Source organism: Oxyura jamaicensis, chromosome 4 (assembly GCF_011077185.1).
Source record: "Oxyura jamaicensis isolate SHBP4307 breed ruddy duck chromosome 4, BPBGC_Ojam_1.0, whole genome shotgun sequence".
Classification (NCBI taxonomy): Eukaryota; Metazoa; Chordata; class Aves; order Anseriformes; family Anatidae; genus Oxyura; species Oxyura jamaicensis.
Window position 1 is genome coordinate 18285797 of NC_048896.1, and position 21012 is coordinate 18306808.

At 41.7% G+C, this 21012-nt stretch overlaps 2 protein-coding genes across 6 annotated transcripts in view; one reads left to right on the plus strand and one right to left on the minus strand.

The window, feature by feature from the left end:
- Positions 1-47: 47 nt before the first annotated feature.
- Positions 48-3989, plus strand: PSMD10 (proteasome 26S subunit, non-ATPase 10). The gene is made up of 5 exons (XM_035324663.1): positions 48-210; positions 317-415; positions 1265-1411; positions 1521-1687; positions 2689-3989. The coding sequence occupies exons 1-5, from the start codon at positions 76-78 to the stop codon at positions 2840-2842; spliced, it is 702 nt and encodes a 233-aa protein (XP_035180554.1). The 5' UTR covers positions 48-75; the 3' UTR covers positions 2843-3989.
- A 2552-nt stretch (positions 3990-6541) lies between these two features.
- VSIG1 (V-set and immunoglobulin domain containing 1) overlaps positions 6542-21012 on the minus strand; it is a 34308-nt gene continuing 19837 nt past the window's right edge. For 2 of the 5 annotated variants that reach the window (XM_035324657.1, XM_035324658.1), the window contains exons 3-8: positions 18864-18971; positions 12532-12730; positions 10934-11089; positions 10085-10204; positions 9295-9421; positions 6542-7946 (exon numbers count right to left, since the gene is read on the minus strand). In XM_035324657.1, coding sequence (XP_035180548.1) covers positions 7763-7946; positions 9295-9421; positions 10085-10204; positions 10934-11089; positions 12532-12730; positions 18864-18971 — 894 coding nt within the window. In that variant the 3' untranslated portion in view covers positions 6542-7762. The remainder of the gene's footprint in view (positions 7947-9294; positions 9422-10084; positions 10205-10933; positions 11090-12531; positions 12731-18863; positions 18972-21012) is intronic. The other 3 variants (XM_035324659.1, XM_035324660.1, XM_035324662.1) reach the window with 2 other exon arrangements.

The window sequence follows — 21012 nt, forward strand, 5'->3', positions numbered from 1 at the left end:
TCCCCGCCTCCCTCCCCGCTCCCCGCCTACAACCCCCAGCACCCCCCGCGGGCGAGCCGAGCGGGTGGAAGGGCGATGTCGGCGGGCGCCATGGCGGGCGCGGTGTCGGTGTCGGAGGTGGCGGTGTGCAACATGGCGTACGGCGGGCGCCTGGACGAGCTGCGCGCCCAGCTGCAGCGCGACAGGGGCCTGGCCACGGCGGCCGACCAGGTCAGCGCGGGCTGGGGGCTCTCTCCCCGCCCCGTGAGGCGGCGGCTCCCGGCAGCCGGCCCCGCTCGGCGCCCCGGGCTGACCGCCGCCCGCTCCCTCCCCACAGGCCGGCCGCACCGCGCTGCACTGGGCCTGCTCGGCCGGGCACGCCGCTGTCGCTGACCTGCTGCTGGGGCTCGAGGTGCCTGTCAGCGAGAAGGACGACGTGAGTGGGGCTGAGGGGGAGTGGGGGGCCGGGGGGCGGAGAGAAATGGGGGTCTGAGAGGGAAAGGGGGGGATTGAGGGGGGAAAGGGGGGAGGTCTGAGGTGAAAAAGGGGAGTCTGAGGTGAAAGGGGGGGTCTGAGGGGGGATTAGGGGGGTGCTGAGAGAAAAAGGGGTGCTGCGAGAAAAAGGGGTGCTGAAGGGAAGGAGGGTGCTGGGGTAAAAGGGGGAGCTGAGGGGAAGGGTAAGGCTGAGGGGAAAAATGGGGACTCTGAGGGGAATGGGGAGGGCTGAGGAGGGTGTTACGCTGTGCCTCATTGTGAGGGACTTCGAAGCCTTCTCCCTGCTGGGGGTGGCGTTATAGAGTAGATCCCAAGCTCAGTGATTGCTCAGTTCCAAAGGATGTGGTCTGTTACTGTCCTGGAGAAAATACTTATGTTGTGAAGCATCCTAAAGGTCACCCTTGAAGAAGGAAGCATTGTCCTGCCAGTTTAATGGGAGGGTGGGATATAGAAGACGTTGCAGAAACTTTCAGATGCCGTTTTCTGCCACTTTTGTTTGTTCTCAAAATATTTCCTTTGGAAAGCAACAGTGTTGGGTTTGGAGGGGTGAGGTGCCTCACAAGGTGCTGTACCTAATGGGAACAGAAGCAATTTCTGCCATTCACCTGCTCGCTGCTGTCAGGTAGTGCTGACATACAAGCAGACCTGAAGTGATACCAGTCACATTTAGCTCTACAGTTATAACACCATGCACAATTTTATTAGCAAGTAATCTGCTTTGCATTGGGGTTGTATTTTATTTTTCCCTGAAATTCTTGATTTTAATATTGTTATTTTTTCTTATCTGCAGGCTGGTTGGACTCCCTTGCATATTGCCGCTTCGGCAGGCCGTGATGAAATTGTAAAAGCCCTCCTTGACAAGGGTGCTCATGTAAATGCTGTCAATCAGAACGGCTGTACACCCCTACATTATGCAGCCTCCAAAAATAAGCAGGAGGTATGGTTCCCTGTGCTACTGGGGGTGGTGTTGCTCTTGGAAGAGGTATTGAATTAGATGAACTTTTCTTCTTTCCAACCCCCTCCCCTCTTTCTTCTCGCACGTTCAGATTGCAATCATGCTTTTAGAGAATGGAGCTGATCCAGATGCAACAGACCACTTTCAATCCACCCCATTACACAGAGCAGCAGCCAAAGGAAACCTAAAAATGATACAGATCCTTCTGCGGCACAAGGCGTCTGTTAATATACAGGACTCGGAAGGAAATACGCCTCTGTAAGTGATCATTTTTTTCATGTTTGTTTTGCTGACAGCATAGCCTCTATGAAATGAAACTCCAGTTCAAATTTTTAACAGCTTCTAGCTGCCTCAGAATAGTCCTTTGCTTCACATCTCTATGTAATTAAAAAGGATTTGAGAACATCGTAATTAGTGTTTTTCATAAGTGCGTCTGTACCTATATACTTTTAATTTGTGTTACTACATATACTTAAAAATTGTAGAACCTTTTGTAATTGCCTGGAATGCGCTCAGTTGCCACTAGGGGGTACAAAGCACGTTAACCACTTCAAAGTCAGAGGGAACTGGTCTTACAGGCTGGCTTACTCCGTCCTGCCGAGCAGGAGCTGGTTTTGGAAGCTTTTCTTCACCTCTCTAAGGAAAACAAGATTTAATGTGTACAACCAGTCCAGTGTTTGGTATTACCTTAGAGACCAATTGGAATCTGTACAGGTGAAACCTTAACTGCTTTGAAGTTGGTGGCAAAACTCTGCCTTGTCTGCAGTGCAAGAAAGGTTTTGCCCTGAGTAAGGTCAAGCAGTATATTTTTCCCATACGTAAAGCCCAGTCTTATAGTAGAATACATGCATTTATTCTCAAGATATGCTAAACTGAAAAAAAAGCTCTTGCTGCATTTCTAGTAACTCTTTACAAATTCAGTTGATCACTTTAAGTTCAACTAGAAATTACCATTTTCCAGTTTCACTATGGATTATGTGCTTCTTAGCTTTGTTGGCTGCAGAGCCAAACCCTGACCTAAAGAAGTGCCTTAAATTTGTGAAGCCAGTAGCAGGAGGAGCACTCTTGAGTTGCTTCATGACAAGAGAGTGACCTGATGGCAGACTTTGAAGTCTGCTTAGGTAGTTGGTTGCGTGTGGTTTTGTTGTTCTGGGGTTTCTCTCCCTTCTGACATTCATGCTGTCATTTTGACAAAGGATAAGCTCTTTATAAGCTTGGACTACTTAAAAGTGGCTGTGGGTTTCTTGTTCTTATTGCAGTCATTTAGCCTGCGATGAAGAGAGAGTGGATGAGGCAAAGCTGCTGGTGTCTCACGGTGCAAGTATTCACATTGAGAACAAAGAAGAGCTGACCCCCCTGAAAGTGGCAAAGGGTGGCCTGGGAGCCATACTTAAAAGAATGGTGGAAGGCTAGTGAGGACTTTGAGCTTGACTCTTTCCTGTTGCACTTGTATTTAAGACTGCAAACTTCATGTTTTCATAGTTCAACTAGGATGTCGTGTATGAGCATCAGCATGTGGTAATGAAATGTGTTTCTCTAGGTTTGCTTCAAGTATACTGCCAAAACAGTCATTTGTACTTCTGTTGATTGTACAGATCACTGCTTTTAAAGTATTTTTGATAACTTGCAGTTTGCTTTCAGTTCACAGTATGATCTGTATACGCTAGGTCATTCCTTCTATTTCAGCGTCTAGTTTACGATTATTTCTTTCAAACAACAAGACCAAAAGTGCTTTACCTGTTTAGAGTCAACTTTGTCTTGGAAGCCTGTTCAGTGTCATTTTTTTCTCTTAGCATTTGTGCTTGGGCTTTTTGTTTGTCTTTTTTTGGGTACTGATTTGCTTCCTTCAGATAATTCTAAATTACTCTTTTTCCTTTTGTCAAATGCATTTTGCTGAGTTACTTCAATAATTGTATCAGTTTTTACCCTTGTTAGTCTTTTTGAGTCAACTTGTAGTATTTTAAGCTTCTCTCTTACATATTTTTAGTTTAGTTTTAAATCTAATTCATTTGATGTGATGGATGTGCTTTGAATCTTTTTTTTCCTGTTGTTTCTTCTGTGGATCTATCTGTTCTGTTTGACTTGCATTGTGTAGCACTGACAGTATTTTATAACAGAAGCCTGAGTTAATCTCCGTTTACTCATAGCAAATCCTGGTATTAAGTTATTAGAAGGTAGCTCTAAATCACTTTTTCATGCAGACCATTGAAGGCTTCCATGCACTTGTCCCTACTGTGTTTGTTTCTTACTTTTGTGTTGGTAATCTCTGGTTGAATTGACATGGGGGAGGTTGGGATTTTGTGTTTTGTTTGCTTTTTAGTATGATGGGAAATAAATTCAATGTTTTAGCATTCAGTGATAGAACTGAGAGTTCTTACTGCGTAATATAATAACTAACATTTGTGACAGAAATATTTGAGAGGGAAGGCCGAATTCAACACATCACCTCCTGTTCTGATGTTGGTAAGATATCTTGTGGCACCACTGGAATAGAGTCCTCCGTTCTGAACAAATGTTGATGATAAAATTCTGTGAAATAAAGCAAATTTCCTAAACAGCAGTCCTTGGTGTTATAAAACTTTATTAAACTTACGTGTAACAAAACCAATATTTCCTAAATAGCTTTTGCGCTTTGGATGAAGCAAGCAAGTCAGCTGAAAGCCTGCCATCCATTACACAGTATGGAAACAGAGCATGCTTGTTCTTCAGCTGCAAGGAAATGTTGAAACAGAAGATGACAGTTTTTACAGTTTATCTTGTAGGGATTAAGGTAACGCAATTTATTTTGATAAGCAAGACAGAAACTTAAAACCAAACATAATCTTCACCAAGTACTTTTAAGTCTATCCTAGAAAGCAAAATGCAGGTTGCATTGCACAGAGAGCAGTGGGGAAAACTTGCCTTTACAGTAACCCATGGCTGTTCAGACCTTACTTGAAGCAGGAACTTGACTGAGTAAATGATGGTTTTTATACATTATGGAGGTGCTGCTGAAAACTTGAATTGAGAAAAGCTGAAGTTAAATTCTGTGCTGGTTCTTGATCTTTGTATAGAGAAAAAGAAGGAAGAAAAAAAAATACAAAAACCCTGCCACAGCTCTGTAGCTTTTTAAAATCCCCTTCCCTGGAAGATGGTGGCTCAGATGTTGGCTTAATATCTGCTTTCCATCCTAATGATTCTTACTCCCTCAGGAGGACATAAATGGGCCATGCAGCAAAGACTGTTAAAACATCTGAAGCAAATTGTGAAAAACACTGCGTCCTGCATAGCTCTGCAGGGTTTTTGAGCTACATGCCATGGTTCAGTATCTGATTTGGCTTGTGCGTTGCCAAGAGCAGCAGTGGAAAGCTATGAACTGTGTCCCATTCTTTACAGTAAACTGTTTTACTTGAGAATCTTCATACTGAGGACAAACATCTGTCAGAAGGCTTACAAAAATATCTCAGAATATTAGGAAATTTTGAATAAATGTTTTTGCTATTTTCCTTACCTTCCTCTTCACCTCCAGCAGTCTGTTCTGCTTTTTTGGGGGGTGGGTTGTTGGTGGTTTTTTTGTTGTTGTTGTTTTTTTTAATAACAAACTGGAGGTTAGAACTTAGAAAATGAACAGAACAATTGAATATATAAAAGCATTAACAGGAGCAATCTGTTGTTTTTTAGCGCATCTAAGACCTGGGGTAGTCTAGGAACATTGTCCGTGTTAGCTGTATGATGCAATTACAACTTCATCAGAATAAGCCCCTATCTTAGAAGTTATATAAGAAATAGATGCAGAGAAGCTTCTGAAGTTGAGATTAAGGAAAGATTAAAGCCCAGTGACGGTGACCACTTAATGTAGTCCTCCCATATAATGAGAATGCTGTTGCAGACACCTGAAATCTCGAAGAGCGTTGCAGTAAATAAAATGCACTTGGCATATATACAGGAGATGACTTTAGAACTAATGCAAATAAAGCAGTGTCCTGAGGAGCTGTGTATATTCTTCTATGAAGGGCAAGAGTAAAAGAATGCCTAGGAGTGTTGGGGAAGAAATTATTTCAAGTTAATGTCACTCTCAGCCAAGTTATAGGCTCCCTTGGACCAACAATGCATTTGAATTTTCTCATCAGAAAACACCTGTGGTGAGAAATGGCATCCAAGCAGCAGAAGGCTGTATGTGCTCTTCTCTTGCTGTTACTGACCACGCTTATAAAACTATCAGAATATAAGAAATTTTCCTTAAGCTTCTACACCTAGACTGCATGGTCAGAGTTTGCAGATTTTGGTCAGTAAAATTGCCACCTGATTCAACAAAAGATGCCTGCCTAAGAAGAAGCTTGTATACAGGTCGTGACTTAATGTTTGCTTTGGATATTTTGCGGAGAGAACAGTGATCCACCGACAGGATGCAGCAGTGTTGGCACTAGTAAGAGTTTGATCCTTGTGGTCCAGCATGAGCAGTTTTTAGCTAAAACGATGTTGTAAAAACATTGTAAGTGCTCTTTTACTCTGGAATGAAACACTAGGATGCATGTATCAAAGTCAAATCTTTGAAAGCCACAACACTATGTAGAAAGGACACTGAATGCAGTTAGCTTAATGATCCAAACAGAACCACAGAATTGTAGGGTTTGGAAGGGACCTCGAAAGACCATCAGTCCAACCCCCCTGCCAAAGCAGGTTCCTTAGAGCAGGCTGCCCAGGTAAAATGGGCATGTTGATGAGGACACCATGCCTTATCTGTCAGTAAAGATGCTTAGAGCTGTAGGAGCTGGACCTGGAAATTTTAGCTCAGATGTATCCTTCAATCTGTTTTAAAGATGGCTGGTGTATACCAGTCACTTTTACAGGCTCCAAAAACAGTCACCAAAGAAGAAATAGTAGAACTTATAGAAGACTTAAGTGCCCAAATGGTCCAGATCCCCACGTCAGAGTTTTCTCTTCAGTGCACAAGACCGGAAGTGGTGTCTCCTTAGGTCAGTGAGTATCTGCTTCATGTAGGTCTTAGGGAGCTGCTGAGTCTGTGTGTCTGGTCCCTGAACAGACCTGAGCCTGAACCTCGTTGTCCTCTTCTGAAAGCAGGTATCTTTGCCCTTTTGAAGAACTTTCTTCAACTATCTTTGCCTTTTTGAAGAAGGATTGCTTGTCTTTAGAAACTGGGACCTGAGAGAAGAGTCTGTCTTCTTCACTAGACAGGTGTTTAGTGATCAGAGTGTATATGGATCAATTGCCTTTTGTCCTTCCTCTCTTGGATCTCGTTACTCAGCTGTTGTGGATCCACTGTTTATCTTTCCTCCTGAAGCTTTCACCTATAGAAAATGGACAAACTTACACTGGGCTAGAGAGACCAGCAGAAAAGTAGCATGAGGTTGTCTCTTTGAGGGTAGGGCAGCTGCCTGGACATAGATTTAAGTCATCTCAGGAAGAGGAAGCAGTTTAGGTTGATGTGTCACATAGTTGGCAGTGATCGTTTCTAAGTTTTGAAAGCAGATACATCTGCTTTTTGTGAGGAATCTGATATTCTGAGTGCCTATTATTACAAGCCTTGTAAGGGATTTAGATTTCCAGCTCCTGTTATCTAGAAACCAGTCAGTCAAGGTTCAAACTGGGCACCCAACTGCTAATTCCATTACACTGAGAACCCAAACTGCTGAAATACCCAGCTCTGGAATGCTGGTGCCTTGGGAGCTCTAAAGTCAGAAGGCTGTGGTTAACAAAGTGTGTCCCATGTTAGGCAGCAACAGGTAAACGTTTCCAGGACTGTTTTGGTTTTATAACTTTAAGTGGAATTCAGACACAAGATTTCATTGGTCCAGGTCTTTAAATCTGTTTCTGCACTCTGATGAAATTGATGAAACATGCTTTTAATTCTGAAGTGCAAAATCAGATCCTTTAAACATTGCAGTGTCCTGGCCATGATGGTAGTTCTTGGTCCACAGGAGCCATGAGGTTGGCTAACACTTCACAGAGAAGGCTTCTGTGGTTCCGAACTGTATGGACACGTACAGCATCACTGGTAGCTGACAGGAAGGTCATATTTTCTTCAATGCTTGACACCATTTTCTAATTAATTTTGTAAAATAGATTGTATAACTGTGGATGGTAGTTTTTTATATTTATTATCTAGTTATAAATATACGTGAAATTTGATTAACTCGAAGGCCCAGTCTGCTCCTCACAAAGTGCAGGTGTAGGTAGCATCCTTTTCAATCTCCAGCCCCACGTTTCCCAACACAAATGCAGATTTAAGTTTATGTCCCAATGCTGTGTTAATTCAATGATAAATTTGCTTTTTTGTTATTTTTTTTTTATAATGGGCTTCAAAGCTGACACGGAAAACTGTTGAAATAAATTCTAGGCTGTTTCTTCTTTTTCCACGTCTTGCTTCTCATCATTTTCAGGTGTTCCAGAGGCTGCTGTTTCATCAACACTGGGGTATTCGTTTGTCGCGTTGCTTGACGGAGCTGTGGTTGCAGGTATGTTTTCTTCATTCGGTACCTGAACATACTCTGCATTGGATTGTTTCTGAGCCATTACTCTGCAGGGAGACAGGATGAGGATTGTAATTTCATGTATCGAAATCCCATCTACACTAGAGTCTTTCAAAAGAACATATCTTCGTAGTTTTGTCATCTGAACAGTAACCCCCATATTATTAGGACTCTGTTACGAGAGCACCTGAGAAGGTACAAAATTGCTGTTAAGACAGAGATTGACAGTGGTGGATAATAAGACTGATCTGCACCACCGGTTTAAGTGATTTTATTAGGAAAAAAAGTGGGTTTTAGTATGTTTAAATGCCAGTTCATTAAAGCAGAATGGGAAACTGAGTGGTGTTGGACAGTGTCTGAAAAGGGATAGCAAAATAAACTGGTTGGTGTGAGCTTTCAGGGAAATTGCATGCAGATCTGGTGTCCCATTCAAATACATACAAATAAGGTACAGTCAGAAAAGAGCTATGAAAAGGCTGACAATAGAAAAATATTTTTAGTAATAGATATGAATTCAATTTCCCTTATGGAAACAATAATAAATCAACTCCCAATATTTAAGTACTTTCACATGTAAAAAATACCAGATACTAGTGGGTTAATTCAATGTAGCAAGGTTTATTAGGGTCCAAGAACTTAATCAGAAGTTAAAGCTACATCAGTTCAAAGCAGAAATCATGTGCATGAGTTGCCACTGGCCTGGATTAGCAGTAATCCCCATCAGGAAGTTTTAGACCTCTGCTACAGGGCAGTGTCCAGATGACATGACAATCTTTTCTGGCTTAGCTGCATGTATTAATTTAATGTTTAACATCATGGGGCTGACAGTGTAACGTATGAGATGATACTTATCCTGGAGATTTGGCAATTTAGGAGAGAAATGAGCAACCAAAGCGCAGAGAAAAAGACATTTCCAAAGCAGGATCAAAATTGACATTCTGGGCTCCATTCTTTGCCTAAACCTTAGTGGCTCCAGCCATTTGAGATGCCTTAGAGTATCCCAAGCATGTGTCCCGTAGCCCTTTGTAATGTCTGGTAGTCAGTTCTCTGAGAGAAACCCTTAGCTGCTATACCTTTTTTGACTTCATTCACCTGCTATTAACAGCCACCATAAACTTTTAAATAGAAGACACTGTTTTTCCAACCTATATTTTAGGTATTGTTTGGTAGTAGCTGCACGTAAACATAAGAAAGAGGGTAATGACCACCCATATTACAAGTGCAACAGCCTAAAAGTTACACAAAAGCAAATACTCTCACTCTGGAAGTTTTCTCAAGCCTTGTATACTCTTCTATAAATGTTTACAGTATTTAAGTTTTACTTTAGCTCTGGTTTATCAGCAGTGCTTTACAGAAACAATTGTCTGAAAATCAAGCAAAGAAATAAATTCTTACTGCATTTCATTACTTGATGACTTCTTTTTCTTTGCTTTCTTGGTTAAGACCCAGACGATAACACAAATGATAACAGCTGCCACAATTGCTCCAATTAATGCTCCAGCAACAATAGCACTGTCTGAATCTAGAAAGGAAAAAAAAAAAAAAAAGAGTTTTAAAAAAGTATTAATCCAGCAAAATCCCATAGAAATTTAGTGGAGGATGCTTTAGCAGAAATAAGGCATTCAATTCAAAGACCTAAAAAACTAAGTGTGTTTTTCCAGGAGAGAGGCCAAAGATACTATAGGAAAAGAGAACTGGGCTTTTATGACCTTTGCTGCCTCCTTTCTTAACAGTTAGCACCCTACTCACAACAAGCCCCATGTTTATGACTGGCTAAGGGAAATACTGGGTTGTTAACATTGGCAGTAGTTGGAAGTCTTTGCTCTTCAATCCTTGCAAACAGATTCTGAAATTGAGGTTGCCTTTATCTCTGTTGTTCAGCTGCATGATCTGATTGTGAACCCTAAAAACCTATTTCCACTTGAGCACAGCTGCTAGCTCTGACCTGCCATTTTCATTTTAAAGACCACTGAGTAATTGAGTACGCATTTCAGGGACATATCTCGTGATTGCTTATACAATATACACTTGGTTCTTGTTAAATGTTACTGTTTACGTGAAAAATCTGCAAACAGATATGGTTGACTACTGCCTGCATTTCCAAAAAAAATCTGTTTTGAAGATATTACAGCATTTTTCTTCAAAGAGTATGTCATAGATCATATAAGGGATTATTTTCACTTACGCATTGAAGTTAGGTCAAGCTCACAGGTACTGTTCCCCATGACATTGCTGGCTATACAGCGGTAATATCCTGTTTCAAAGGTAGTGAGGTTGCCAATGTAAAGAATGCCAGTGTTTGGATCTGTGGCAAACAGAGAACAGGTACAGTTTAACATTTGTATACTTTAGAGGGAAATGGTTTTCTTTAGTTGGTATTACTGAGAGCTTTTAAGAAAAGAAGAACAGTACAAGCTAAAGGGTTTTTCCCATTATTCTTTCATTCCTTATATATATATATATTTAAATCCAAAACATTTACCTTCTTTTGACAATTACTACAGAGGATTCTGTAGGAACATATTAGAAGATGAGTAGTATGCCCATACTCTGTAAGTCTGTCTGTCTAATGTTTCACCAGCACTGATACTATTGTCATTGTAATTTCATAAATGAAAAGCTAACAGGTACTGAAGATGTTCAGGATGGATTTCTTAGCAACTGAATGACAAATTGCCTTAATTTGAATGTAAATTCACTCAAAATTCCAAAGGAAGGGAGATGTAAAGGTATGAACATTTCTCCCATTTTAACATTGTTTAAATTTAAAGTAACGGTTGGTATAGACAAGACTTTAACATGCCACACAGTTTTTATTAAAGCAAATAAAAGTTTTTTAAAAATAAGAAAAATTAGCTCTTTGTGACAGTCAATTTGAGTGTGTAAAAATATGAATTTGTGATACTGAACATCAGAAGAGGAGAGGGGAGGGTAAGTTTTAACTGTCCTATGTGATGCAAAGTGTTTGAAATCCTAGCTGGTACTACGGCACTCCAGCTCTTGAGCACAGTATGGCAGTCGTGTAGTTACGTACTAATTTGCTCAGTCACAGGCGTGAGGGTATTGTCGTCTACTTTGTACCAGTGGTAGGTAGGGTGAGGCAATCCCTCTTCACATTTGCATAAGAGGTAGATTAGATGGCCTTTCTCTGGCGTTCCTTCTATTTTGCAGAAAGGCTTTGATGGTTTGACTGTAAAAGAACAAGAACAGACACATGAGTTCACACCAAGGGCTGCAAGCTTCCACATCAAGGTCTGTTTCTGTGCTGCTGTAGTAAAGAATAAAACCACAGTTACAGATTTCTGTCCAAGAGCATAGTCTTGTTTATGCATCTGACCAAAGGCTCTCCTGTAAAGACTTCAGTAATAATGAATATATACACGTGGCCTAGGATACATTTTTATTATCTTTTTTTCCTTTACATGCTAAATAAATACTATTATGGGGATAGTGAGATGTTAGGCATTGATGACAACTATCAATTACTTATACTGGACCAGTCACTATTCATTCTCTACCATTTCCTGCCACATAGCAGCATCTTTCCTTCAGGGCATTGGAGCTTTTCCACATAAGAAGAGAGGGTCAAGGCCTGATTCTTCTGTATCTTGCAGTTGTGGAATAAATAAATCAACTATATTTATGTGGAGAAAAAAAAAAAAATGTTTTGATAGTTTCCTCACTTTGTACACTGAAGATTTTGCTTACAGCTGTTATTTTTCATTTCTTATGTCTAGGCATGCTGTGGTTCTTTGGAGTACCATCACTGGAACTATACTGGCAATGAACACAGCCAAATTTTATGTGCATAAGTGAGTTTTCATGGGAAAAGTACGGTCTCTTCCCTTAACTGCTCCAAGATTTACTCTTTGGGGGATTTTAGATGAGAATTAGTAATTGTACTGTGAAAATGTGACTTTCAGGAAATGAATTTACATGTGTCTTTGTCCTATACATGGCAGACAGGCAAATGGTACTGCAATCTCTTTCATAAGGGTGTGATTCGTACCTCTGACCAGGTATGAGTTCTCAGTACAAAAGCAATGGTTAGATGGGGTTAGTGCAAACGTTTGACTGACTAGGAAGTAAATCTCATTCCGCTCTTTTTTCCTTCTTTCTCAACTTTCGGTCTTTGCTGGGCCTGGGTTATGCTTAAAAGTAACAGCTACCCAGAGAAGTTGTCATTTACAATTAGAAGGGCTTTTTATTTTAATCAGACAGTATCTTTCCTTTTCCAACATGAACAATCTAGTGAACTCAGATAATTCCAGCTACCTGCTTAAATCAGGTAGCTTTTTGAGAGCACAAAGTGAATTGGAAGGCCTCTCGTGGGACCATGAGATTTTACTGTAGGTCAAGGAAGTGTAGCTGCTGAGTGGTATCAGGCCAGGTCTGCTTCGTCTGGAAGCTAGATGGCACCACAAGCTCTGCCTGCCTTCAAAGCCCTTGGAGAAAAACTGCGTCAGTCCATAAGTGAGCCCTTCTTTCTGCATCACAGGCCTTGTTCATCACAGCCCCGTCATTCCCTCTGCTGCTGCATATTTTGAGGCGTGAATTCATTTTTTATTTTATTTTATTTTTGTAATAGGGCAGGAAAACTACAATACAGCAGTACAGAGGAAAGGCACTTACCCAGCACGTTGACAATCACTGATTTTTGGCTCTGGCCAGCATCGTTCAGTGGGCTGAAAACTTCACAGGTGTAGGAACCAGTGTCAGAGGGCTGCATGTTGGAGATTGTTATCGATGCATTCCCTGGACCTGTTGCAGCTGTGATCCTGTTCTTAAACTCTCCATAGGAGTAAGACTGTCCTCCTGAATAATAATAGATCTGTGGTAGAAAATCCATTGTTAGTTTCAAAACAAGAGATCTTACTGCCACTTTGCTTGCTACTCGTAACTGGAGTATGGTTGATTTTTGATTAAGTGAAGCTAGGTCACCCCCTTTCTTGCACCTTCCCCCAAGAAACCAGAGGTAAACATGTGGTACATTTGCATATATATTTTTAATGGTTCTTAGATAACAAGCTTTTCAGGACAGGGATTTTTTTAGTTGTGTAAATGGACATCATATGACAAATCTGTGTACAAATGCTAAGTTATGCGCAATTAATAGTGGCACTAATTGAAGCACTGATCATTTGTGATATTACTAATACTCAGCTTAGTAGAAGATTATGACAGGAATGGACTTGTCATTGCAAAAAGGGGGTGGCTGCAGAGCTTTCCAAATATAGAAGCTAGCAAAGAGAGAACTGAAGTGAATCCACATGACATAGGTCTAAGCAAACAAGGTGCCTGATCTGTTTGCAGTGAATTTGGAAGCAATAATAGTGCAGTACAGGAACACCAGCAGAATCATCACACGTGCAGTTCGAGCAACTATGCTGTTCTCGTTTGTGTAATCAAGATCAGAGCCAGTGTCATGAACTGTCTTGTTCTTTTTTGTTTGTTTGTTTGTTTGTTTGTTTATAGCACAGATGGAAGTCAAGAACAGCTGTTGGCTTCAATGCTTGAAGTCGTACCTATTTGGGATCAAGAAGTTCCTCTTTAACTATACAATAGTAAACTTTTGCAGAATTAAAGGCATGGTAAGCAAAAATGTCTCTAAGGAATGCAGCATTTAAATTAAAATTAGCTGTTTAACATTGACAGATTTCACTGATTTCAGGAGCATGAATTGTACTTAAGAGCACTCTGGGAACAGAGTTGGCCTCATAAGTTTATAAGCCTGAACTTGTCGACTGAACAGAGGGATAAATTGTGTTCATTATGGAGACTGGTTGGTAGTTTGAGACTTGGGCCCTGAGCAGTGATACTTCATCTGCTTTGGGGTGAATATAATAGTTCTCAAGGAGTATGTGCACTCTTTCCTAACTCTGCTGGGAAATCTAGATCTGAAAGAACAAAGCTAATGTGAAAGACTATGGAACGTTAATTACTTCTCTCAGATATTACTAACAGTATTATATATAAGTGGTAGTGCTTGGGATAAGCAGTATGCTCCCCAGTGCACAAACACCATTTTCTAGGCAAATGGAGTGGCTGCAGCACAATCCATAAACCATTTTCTCACACTGATGAGTGGTAACCATACAGAGTTACAGGTTGGCACCCAAATGGATCTAACATTTGTCCCACTGACAGTATTCTGGAATCAGCACTGTAAATGTATTTATTGAAGTTGGACCCGACAACATGTTTTTAATGGAAATAGTTGGAAAATGCTTGTGGGAAAAAGTTTCACAGACTGGTGTAAAATGCCATTCACGCTTGACTAATATCAAAAGTTCTTTCTTGTCAAAGCTTCCTGCCTGTTGGGACACTGCAAATCCCCAGGCAAGGAGTATAATTTGCTTTACTTTGCAGATCAACTGATTGCCTTTTGAATTAAGAATATTTATTCTTAATTCTGTTTATCCACCCTGATACAGTGTTGACTAAAATCTTTAAGCAATGTTATCTCAAAGCCTTTATTAGCTTAAGGCAAGCTACACCCCAAAACGGCCTGAACATAGCTGGTGTATGCAGTGATAAAGCTTTGAAATGAAGGTCAAAACACAAGGCTGCACAGCACCAGCAGCCCCGGTACTGCAGCTTGGCCCCATCTCAAGTGCAGTTTGGTCTGCTTTCCAGCCAGACTTGATCTGTCCCTGCCCCAGGATTGCAAACACCAGGTACAATTGATGCAGGGCTCTGAGTACCAAAGCTACTGCGTGCGTTGCCAGCACGTGGGAAACTGGTGTTGCAGCGGGGAAGGATAACAGCTTTAATGTTAGCACAGCGTGGGCTTTGTTAGCAGTCTGCAAGACTGCTGGAGAGACTCTCCAGCTTCCATGTTTAGCATGCAAGCCCATCAGGTTTAAAAGTGGCTTTATGCTTTGCTGATATAAAACTGATATACCTGTAATTAAAAAAAGCCATTGGCCACACTTCTTTCATTCTCTACTTATCGTAGTACAAGCGACAACAGAATGTTATAGACTGCTCAATTCAAGAGTTTGAAGTTACAAAACCTGTGATTCTGACCTCAGGCTTCTCTTAAACAGATATTCCTCTATAGACCCCAGCAGTGATGGATTTGTGCCTCCTCTCAGTCGGTAGTGCGATGGTCATTTGAGTGGGGTAAGGGCAGGAGCTTCCATCAGCTTCATACTAATGTGCCTGATTTGCAGCAGCAAGAGAGGAGAGACAGGTCCATTGTATCCCTTCATAGGGCTCCACTATTGAAAAAAGGTCTAAATTCTCTTCAGCCTACCTCAGAGTCATTTGGGATTTATGCCTGCTGTGTGCCAGCTCAGCTACAGCACATGTTCCTGGGAAACTGGTCTGGCACTGCGAGTTGTAAATGGAGTCGGAGCATGCCAGTAAACAACACAGAGGAGCAAGTGCTCCCTGTGAGTGTGGTTTAATTCATCTGATGTCAGGGTGAATTTTGCATCTAAGCCCTCATATGATACACTGCAAAATTAATATTTTTTCCTTTCTGAATGGACACAGAGGGAATATTTTGTGTAAACTGTTGAATCTGAGGCAGGTGTCAGCACAGCAGAGAATACTTCTTCTCTTCATGGATTTAAACCAAATCTTTTAGTATTTTTGTTGTTGTTTGAGCTATGAATATATAAGCACAGTTGAACAGCTTAAGGAAATCCACTCGGTTCCCCTGCAGGCTCCTGTCCTTTCTCTCTTTTGCTCCTGTATGATGCTTATCTCGCTAGCTGTGGAGTTCATTGCCTGAAGGAAGCTGGTAAACACCAAAAAGGCTGAGTAATGTTGTGATTAATTACTGAGTGTATATCTTGTCCCAGAGGTATGATTGGATTGTGTACACAGGAAATTTCATTTAAGAGGAACATGTTTCAGTTAATTGGCTGAAAATTTGTAGCCTGTTTGAAACAATACACTCAAAATTAATATTTTAAACTCTTGTATAAAAAGTTTGTATATTGTCCTTAAAAAGATCATGTTTATGCCTTTCAAAAAACTGATAAGAAAATATTTGCAAAAATGTATCTATTCCATTTCAGAAGTCAAAAACTTGTTTTCTGTTAAAGATAAAGCTTTTTCTTTCTTTCTTTCTTTTTTTTCCAACTGACAGCTGATATCCCTTCCCACAAGTATGCATCTCATTGACATTTCTTTCCATTTTACCTAGAATGTCCCTAAAATCTCTACATGGGAAAAGTATAAATGTAGTCAATGGCAGTCCTTTGCCAGAGGCCTTTTTAAAGCAGCGTGTTAAATATGTTTAAAGTCTAGTATCTTGAATGTAAAAAGCACCCAAGAAATCTGCTGTGTTCTCTGTAAAAATAAGCACTTAATGTCCTCAAGCAAACCATGAGCAGCTCTAGTGAAGTCTATGATTTACCAGTGGAAAAACAATACTGTGGATTTAGTAATGGTTGCTACTTCTAATTACCAGCTAGTTTGCTCATGCCAGTTTTTATATAATGATGCCTTTTCACATTTCAAGGGAGCAGCTGCCTCAGATGACTAATCAAATAACTGACAAAAAAAAAAAAAAAAAAAAAAAAGTGAGATTATCACTCCTAAAAATGCTGTCCCTAATAACTCCACAATCTGAAACAGCAGTTTCTGCAAAACAGCTAAAAGCAGTCCAGAAAGTCTTTCCTTGGTTTTGGAAAGGATTGCAGTTCGTTCTTTAACTTGTGGGCCAGGGTTTGCTTAATGCCCAGCGGTGTCGGCAGTCATCCCTTTGCTTTTTAAGGCAATGGCATGGTTGCTCTGTGTTTCCAGAGTCACGGTGTCTGCTACAACCAAGAGGATTTGGTCTCGTAGAGCTCCAAGGCAGTTGACCTATTTGTGTACCTGTTCAGGGAATATGGGTTACAAACAGAACAGGGAAGGAAGTGGGAATGGTCATGCTAGTTTGGAAGAAAATCTTGGTAACCTCGATGCTGGAGGCAAGGCCATTTGTATCGTGAATTCAGAAGGGCCTGGTACATGAAATCACACATCCTTTTCTACTTTTGCCTGATTTGTGGGAAGGCTGTTCCCCTTCTTGTGTGATGGTGAGGCAAGTGCTCACCCGAAGAGGAAGCAGTTGGCAAAGCTGTGTTGAGGGTTTTTGAAGGCTGCCAGATGTCTGGCAGAAAAGGAGAAACCCACCTACAGGTTTGTTTATACAGCGTCTCCCATAGAGCAATCTTGTTCCTTGGGGAGTAGAGGACACGTGTGAAAAAGCAGGCAGAAAATTAAAAGAAACGTGCCTCCATCTGCTTCCTTTCCCTTCTTGGGGCTGGACAAATAGATGCTAGAATGAGTGTAAATGTGTGTCTTTCAAATGGCTTTGGATGGACGCAGTCCAGCTCAGTGTTCCTCCCATCTCCTGGTGCCGTCACACCGCACTGCTGTTTTGCCTAGTGCATCTGGGTGTCAAACTTGTAAAAACAGACGTACTTGAAGATGCGTTACAAAACGTCCCACTTAATCTGCACGGTAGCCTTGATTTCCTGACTGTGAGGCAGAACGAGGACATGGCTTCCTGTCTAATACCTGTCTTCCCTCCCCCAGCCCATCTCACTTTCTCCCACCAGCAGATGCAAAGCTGGAGCATCCTGTCCAATGACGTTTCTCTAGGCTGATGTATTCAGCTTCTCATTCTGATTCACAGCCCTTGTCTGGAGAGCTGCAAAGCTCAGGCACTCGGAGGCATTCCAGCCCCAGCAGCGTGTTGTTCTGTCATTTTCTCTTTGTCATTTTCTCATGCTACCATAAAAAGAACTGTTGAAGTCTCTTTCTCACCGATAAGTGCAAAGGGAGATATTAACAACTTTAGCAGATAGATATCATCATCTCTTTCTGAATTCAGAGTACAGACAGAATTTATAAAGTAACAAGGGGAAAAAAATGTATTCATCTTTCCCTTAAGCGTCTTACCATCTAATTAGAGAGCAAATGCTGCACTCTCCAAGTGTTAATTAAAGCCCAAGGCGCAGATTCTGAACTTGCTAGATAAGCAGGCAAATGCTCACATGTGCATTGGTTTCGTTGACGTGTGCCATGTGACTGAGCCTGGCCCCAAATGCATTTGCTCATCCACAGCTGTTCTTTACACATTTTTAGTGAAACTTTGATCTGCCAAACTGCAGCAGGGATGTTCTGCCCTACATTACTGGGATTTTTGTCACGGGTAACCAAGGATGACTGGAAGCCTCTTGTCACAATTGCACGTTGGTAGAAGAAAGAGATGGAGTCAGAAGCCTTTAGAGAATTAATCATTCAGCAGCTTTAACTGGCGCAAAATGCTTTGGAGGATCATCTCTTTCATGTTCTCACAGTGTCATTCTTGTGGCTGAACTATTAGTGAGTAATTTCTATGGCGTATCAAGCGCAAACATGCTTTCTCAGTGCCCTTGGCAGTTATCAGACCTCAGTTTGCTTTGGGTTGCACCCTGTACTTCACAGTGAGACAGGAATCCCACTCAAAGAGGGTTTGGAAGGGATTCTGGCTGGGACACCAGGCAGCTGATGTCTGAGAGGAGGCTGGTTCATCAGGCAGCTTTGTGTTCCTCTGTACGTCACAGCCCAAAATGGCACGTTGTAGAGGGGGGATCAAGGAGGAATATTTTTTCTCTCTGTAAATATCTAGCCCCAAATCTGGGATATTCAGACTTGCTCACATTGTGTGGACGTGCTATTCAGATACTCTTTGGGTAGAATATTCTCGAAGGATCAGGTACTAGTTCAGCCACCCAGAATAGCTGTGGGAAAAAAGCAACAGCTACTTCCAGAATAAATCTGATAGAGGAAAATGCAGTAAAAATTAGCATGAGGTAAAAATTCTGAGTGATGCATCTGATTGAGCTCATCTCAGTCACGTGCTGGTTTTAGGATTTTAACCCAGAACATAATTACAAGTTTTATAGCAGTATAAATCTAGCAGAAGCTATTTAGTTCTTTTTATGTTGTTAAGATTGTGTTTGTTTGTTTTTTCTTACCTTGTATCTCCAGCTACATCTTCCCCGTGCATCTGTCACATACACCATCTTTTGACAATGACTGACTGACTTTTCATCCATACTCAGAATACCGTGACACGGGGAGTGCTGTATTTGAGTAAAAATGGGCTGGTCTGAGAGTTAAATGAGACTGGAAATGTGCCCCCAAAGTCCAAGAGCCTGCTCTCTACACGCTCCCCTGAAGGCAGTGGTGCTGTTCACAAGGGCAGGGTGCCTCATGCTCAGCACGTTTTGCAGATGTCTTAAGCCCTGAGTAACAGAATGGGATGCAATACCATCTTATTGCTGAGTTCTACCTAAAATTAGGCAAACTAAGTCTCCTATTGGCTCCAAACACGTAAGTTACAACCTGATATTTTTCTACTTGTCCCCACTTTCTTTTTTGCTCTGTTGTCTCCATAAGCATGCCAGTTTATTTGACCTTTTCTCTGCAGACTGTCACCCCAGCACCAAAGATAACCACAGGCAGCCACCAGCAACGCCAGTGACATCCAGGAATTGCTCTGACTGCATTGACACTGACAGCAGGGTCTATCTTCCCTTCACTGGAGGTATTGCCTTTGCTTTCTGCTGTTAAATGAAGCTATGTTTTTTGGTGCCTGCAGGGTCATTGAAATGTTAGGTAAGACTTGGTTTTAAAAACATCACCCTTAGGCAGAACAAAATGCTCACGAATCAGAGAGGCCCCTTCCAGTAAGTTTTCTGTAGTGCTCCAGGCAGTGCTTTGCAGAGGCTTGTCTTCACTCAGGGGCTGGAATGGGCTGCTCTGCTCCAAGCCAGCGTCCCCTGCAGCACTGACAGCCCCTGCAGCACACAGCCTCAGGCATCTGTGGCTGGAAGCATGTGCGGTGGGCTCTCAGTCCTAGTCTTGCCCCTTGCTGCTAAATGGCACTTCCTTGGTAGTACAGGTAAAAGAAAAATGCAGAGCTCCCTTGGGATGAAAGCCAATATACAGAATAAATGGAAGATAGCATTGCTACAGGCTGCTACACTCCTTCCCTCACTATCGTCCATCATCAGTTTTGCCAAAGCAGTGTTAATGTCATCATTTGCAAGTATTTCAAGTTAGCTTTTTTTTTTTTAGAGAATGATTCCACAAGAGGCATATCAATAATTCACCCAGCATCTCTTACAAACAACAGTCATTCCATTCCCTTATTCCTCCAGTTAACTCAAAATTTCAATCAATAATGCTGCAGCAAGCATATCTTGGGTAGCCACGCAGTGTCTCTGATAATTTCACTTGCTTTAATTGTGGGTGGCCTGGGCTGGAGGCTCAAGGTGTGGTGCTGGTTGGGTTCAGGACTTGGATTTAGGTTTGCCAGGCTGCAGCCTCGCCTGTGCAGAGTCAACAGAAAGCTTCAGTCTTTCAAACATTTATTTAGGTGCTTTATACTGAGGTCAGCCGAGTGACTCAGAGCATAAAATGAAGCACAGATGTAGATCTTAGGAGGAGCTGTGACTCTACCTTAGGAAGCAGGCCAGGCTGTGATATATTCTGTTACCCTGGCTGAGTTGAATAAGTTGTTTTTACCTCAGTCTGTCTATAGGTGAAGTACAGAGAGTTGGGTAGTTGGAAATTTCTCAAGATCCGTGGGTGGGAGCAGCTATTTAAAAATAAAATTAATCATTAAAAAGACATATTGCTAGGGGGGGGAAAGGCCAAAAAAAAAAAAAAAAAAAAAAAAAGTAAAAATACACATAACTTCCCATTTTCCATTAGTTGACATTTACAGTATTTAGTTCAAATAAAGAGAATTATTTCCACTGGTGGAACTTCTCAGGATAAGAGCAGAATTAGGCTCCAATTAGAGAAAAGTTTAATATTCCTACACTACATATATCTGCACTGTCTTCAAACCAGCCCAGCGAACACCTGCCATCCCCCTGTTTGCTGCCTTCCTTCTCATGGCAGTGTCTGCGAGCAGCCGGCTGTTTGCGGTATCTCCTCCCCGCCTGTGTAACTGCCATGGCTTTTAGCTGCTGAGCACCTGCACCAGCATTGTGGCAAAAGGGAACAGGATGTGAAAACACCACAACAAACAGCGAGGCACACCAGCCAGCTTCACAAAGCAAGCGCTGGGAAGCATCGGGGCTGTGCGCTGATGAACAGCATTGCCTAAGGTTG

What these genes read in the sequence shown, in the direction of transcription:
- PSMD10 (XM_035324663.1), top strand. Translation starts at nt 76, where the DNA reads ATGTCGGCGGGCGCCATGGCGGGCGCGGTGTCGGTGTCGGAGGTGGCG. An exon ending in CTGTCAGCGAGAAGGACGAC is followed by an intron (nt 416 to 1,264) that starts GTGAGTGGGGCT and finishes TCTTATCTGCAG; the next exon opens with GCTGGTTGGACTCCCTTGCA. An exon ending in CCTCCAAAAATAAGCAGGAG is followed by an intron (nt 1,412 to 1,520) that starts GTATGGTTCCCT and finishes TCGCACGTTCAG; the next exon opens with ATTGCAATCATGCTTTTAGA.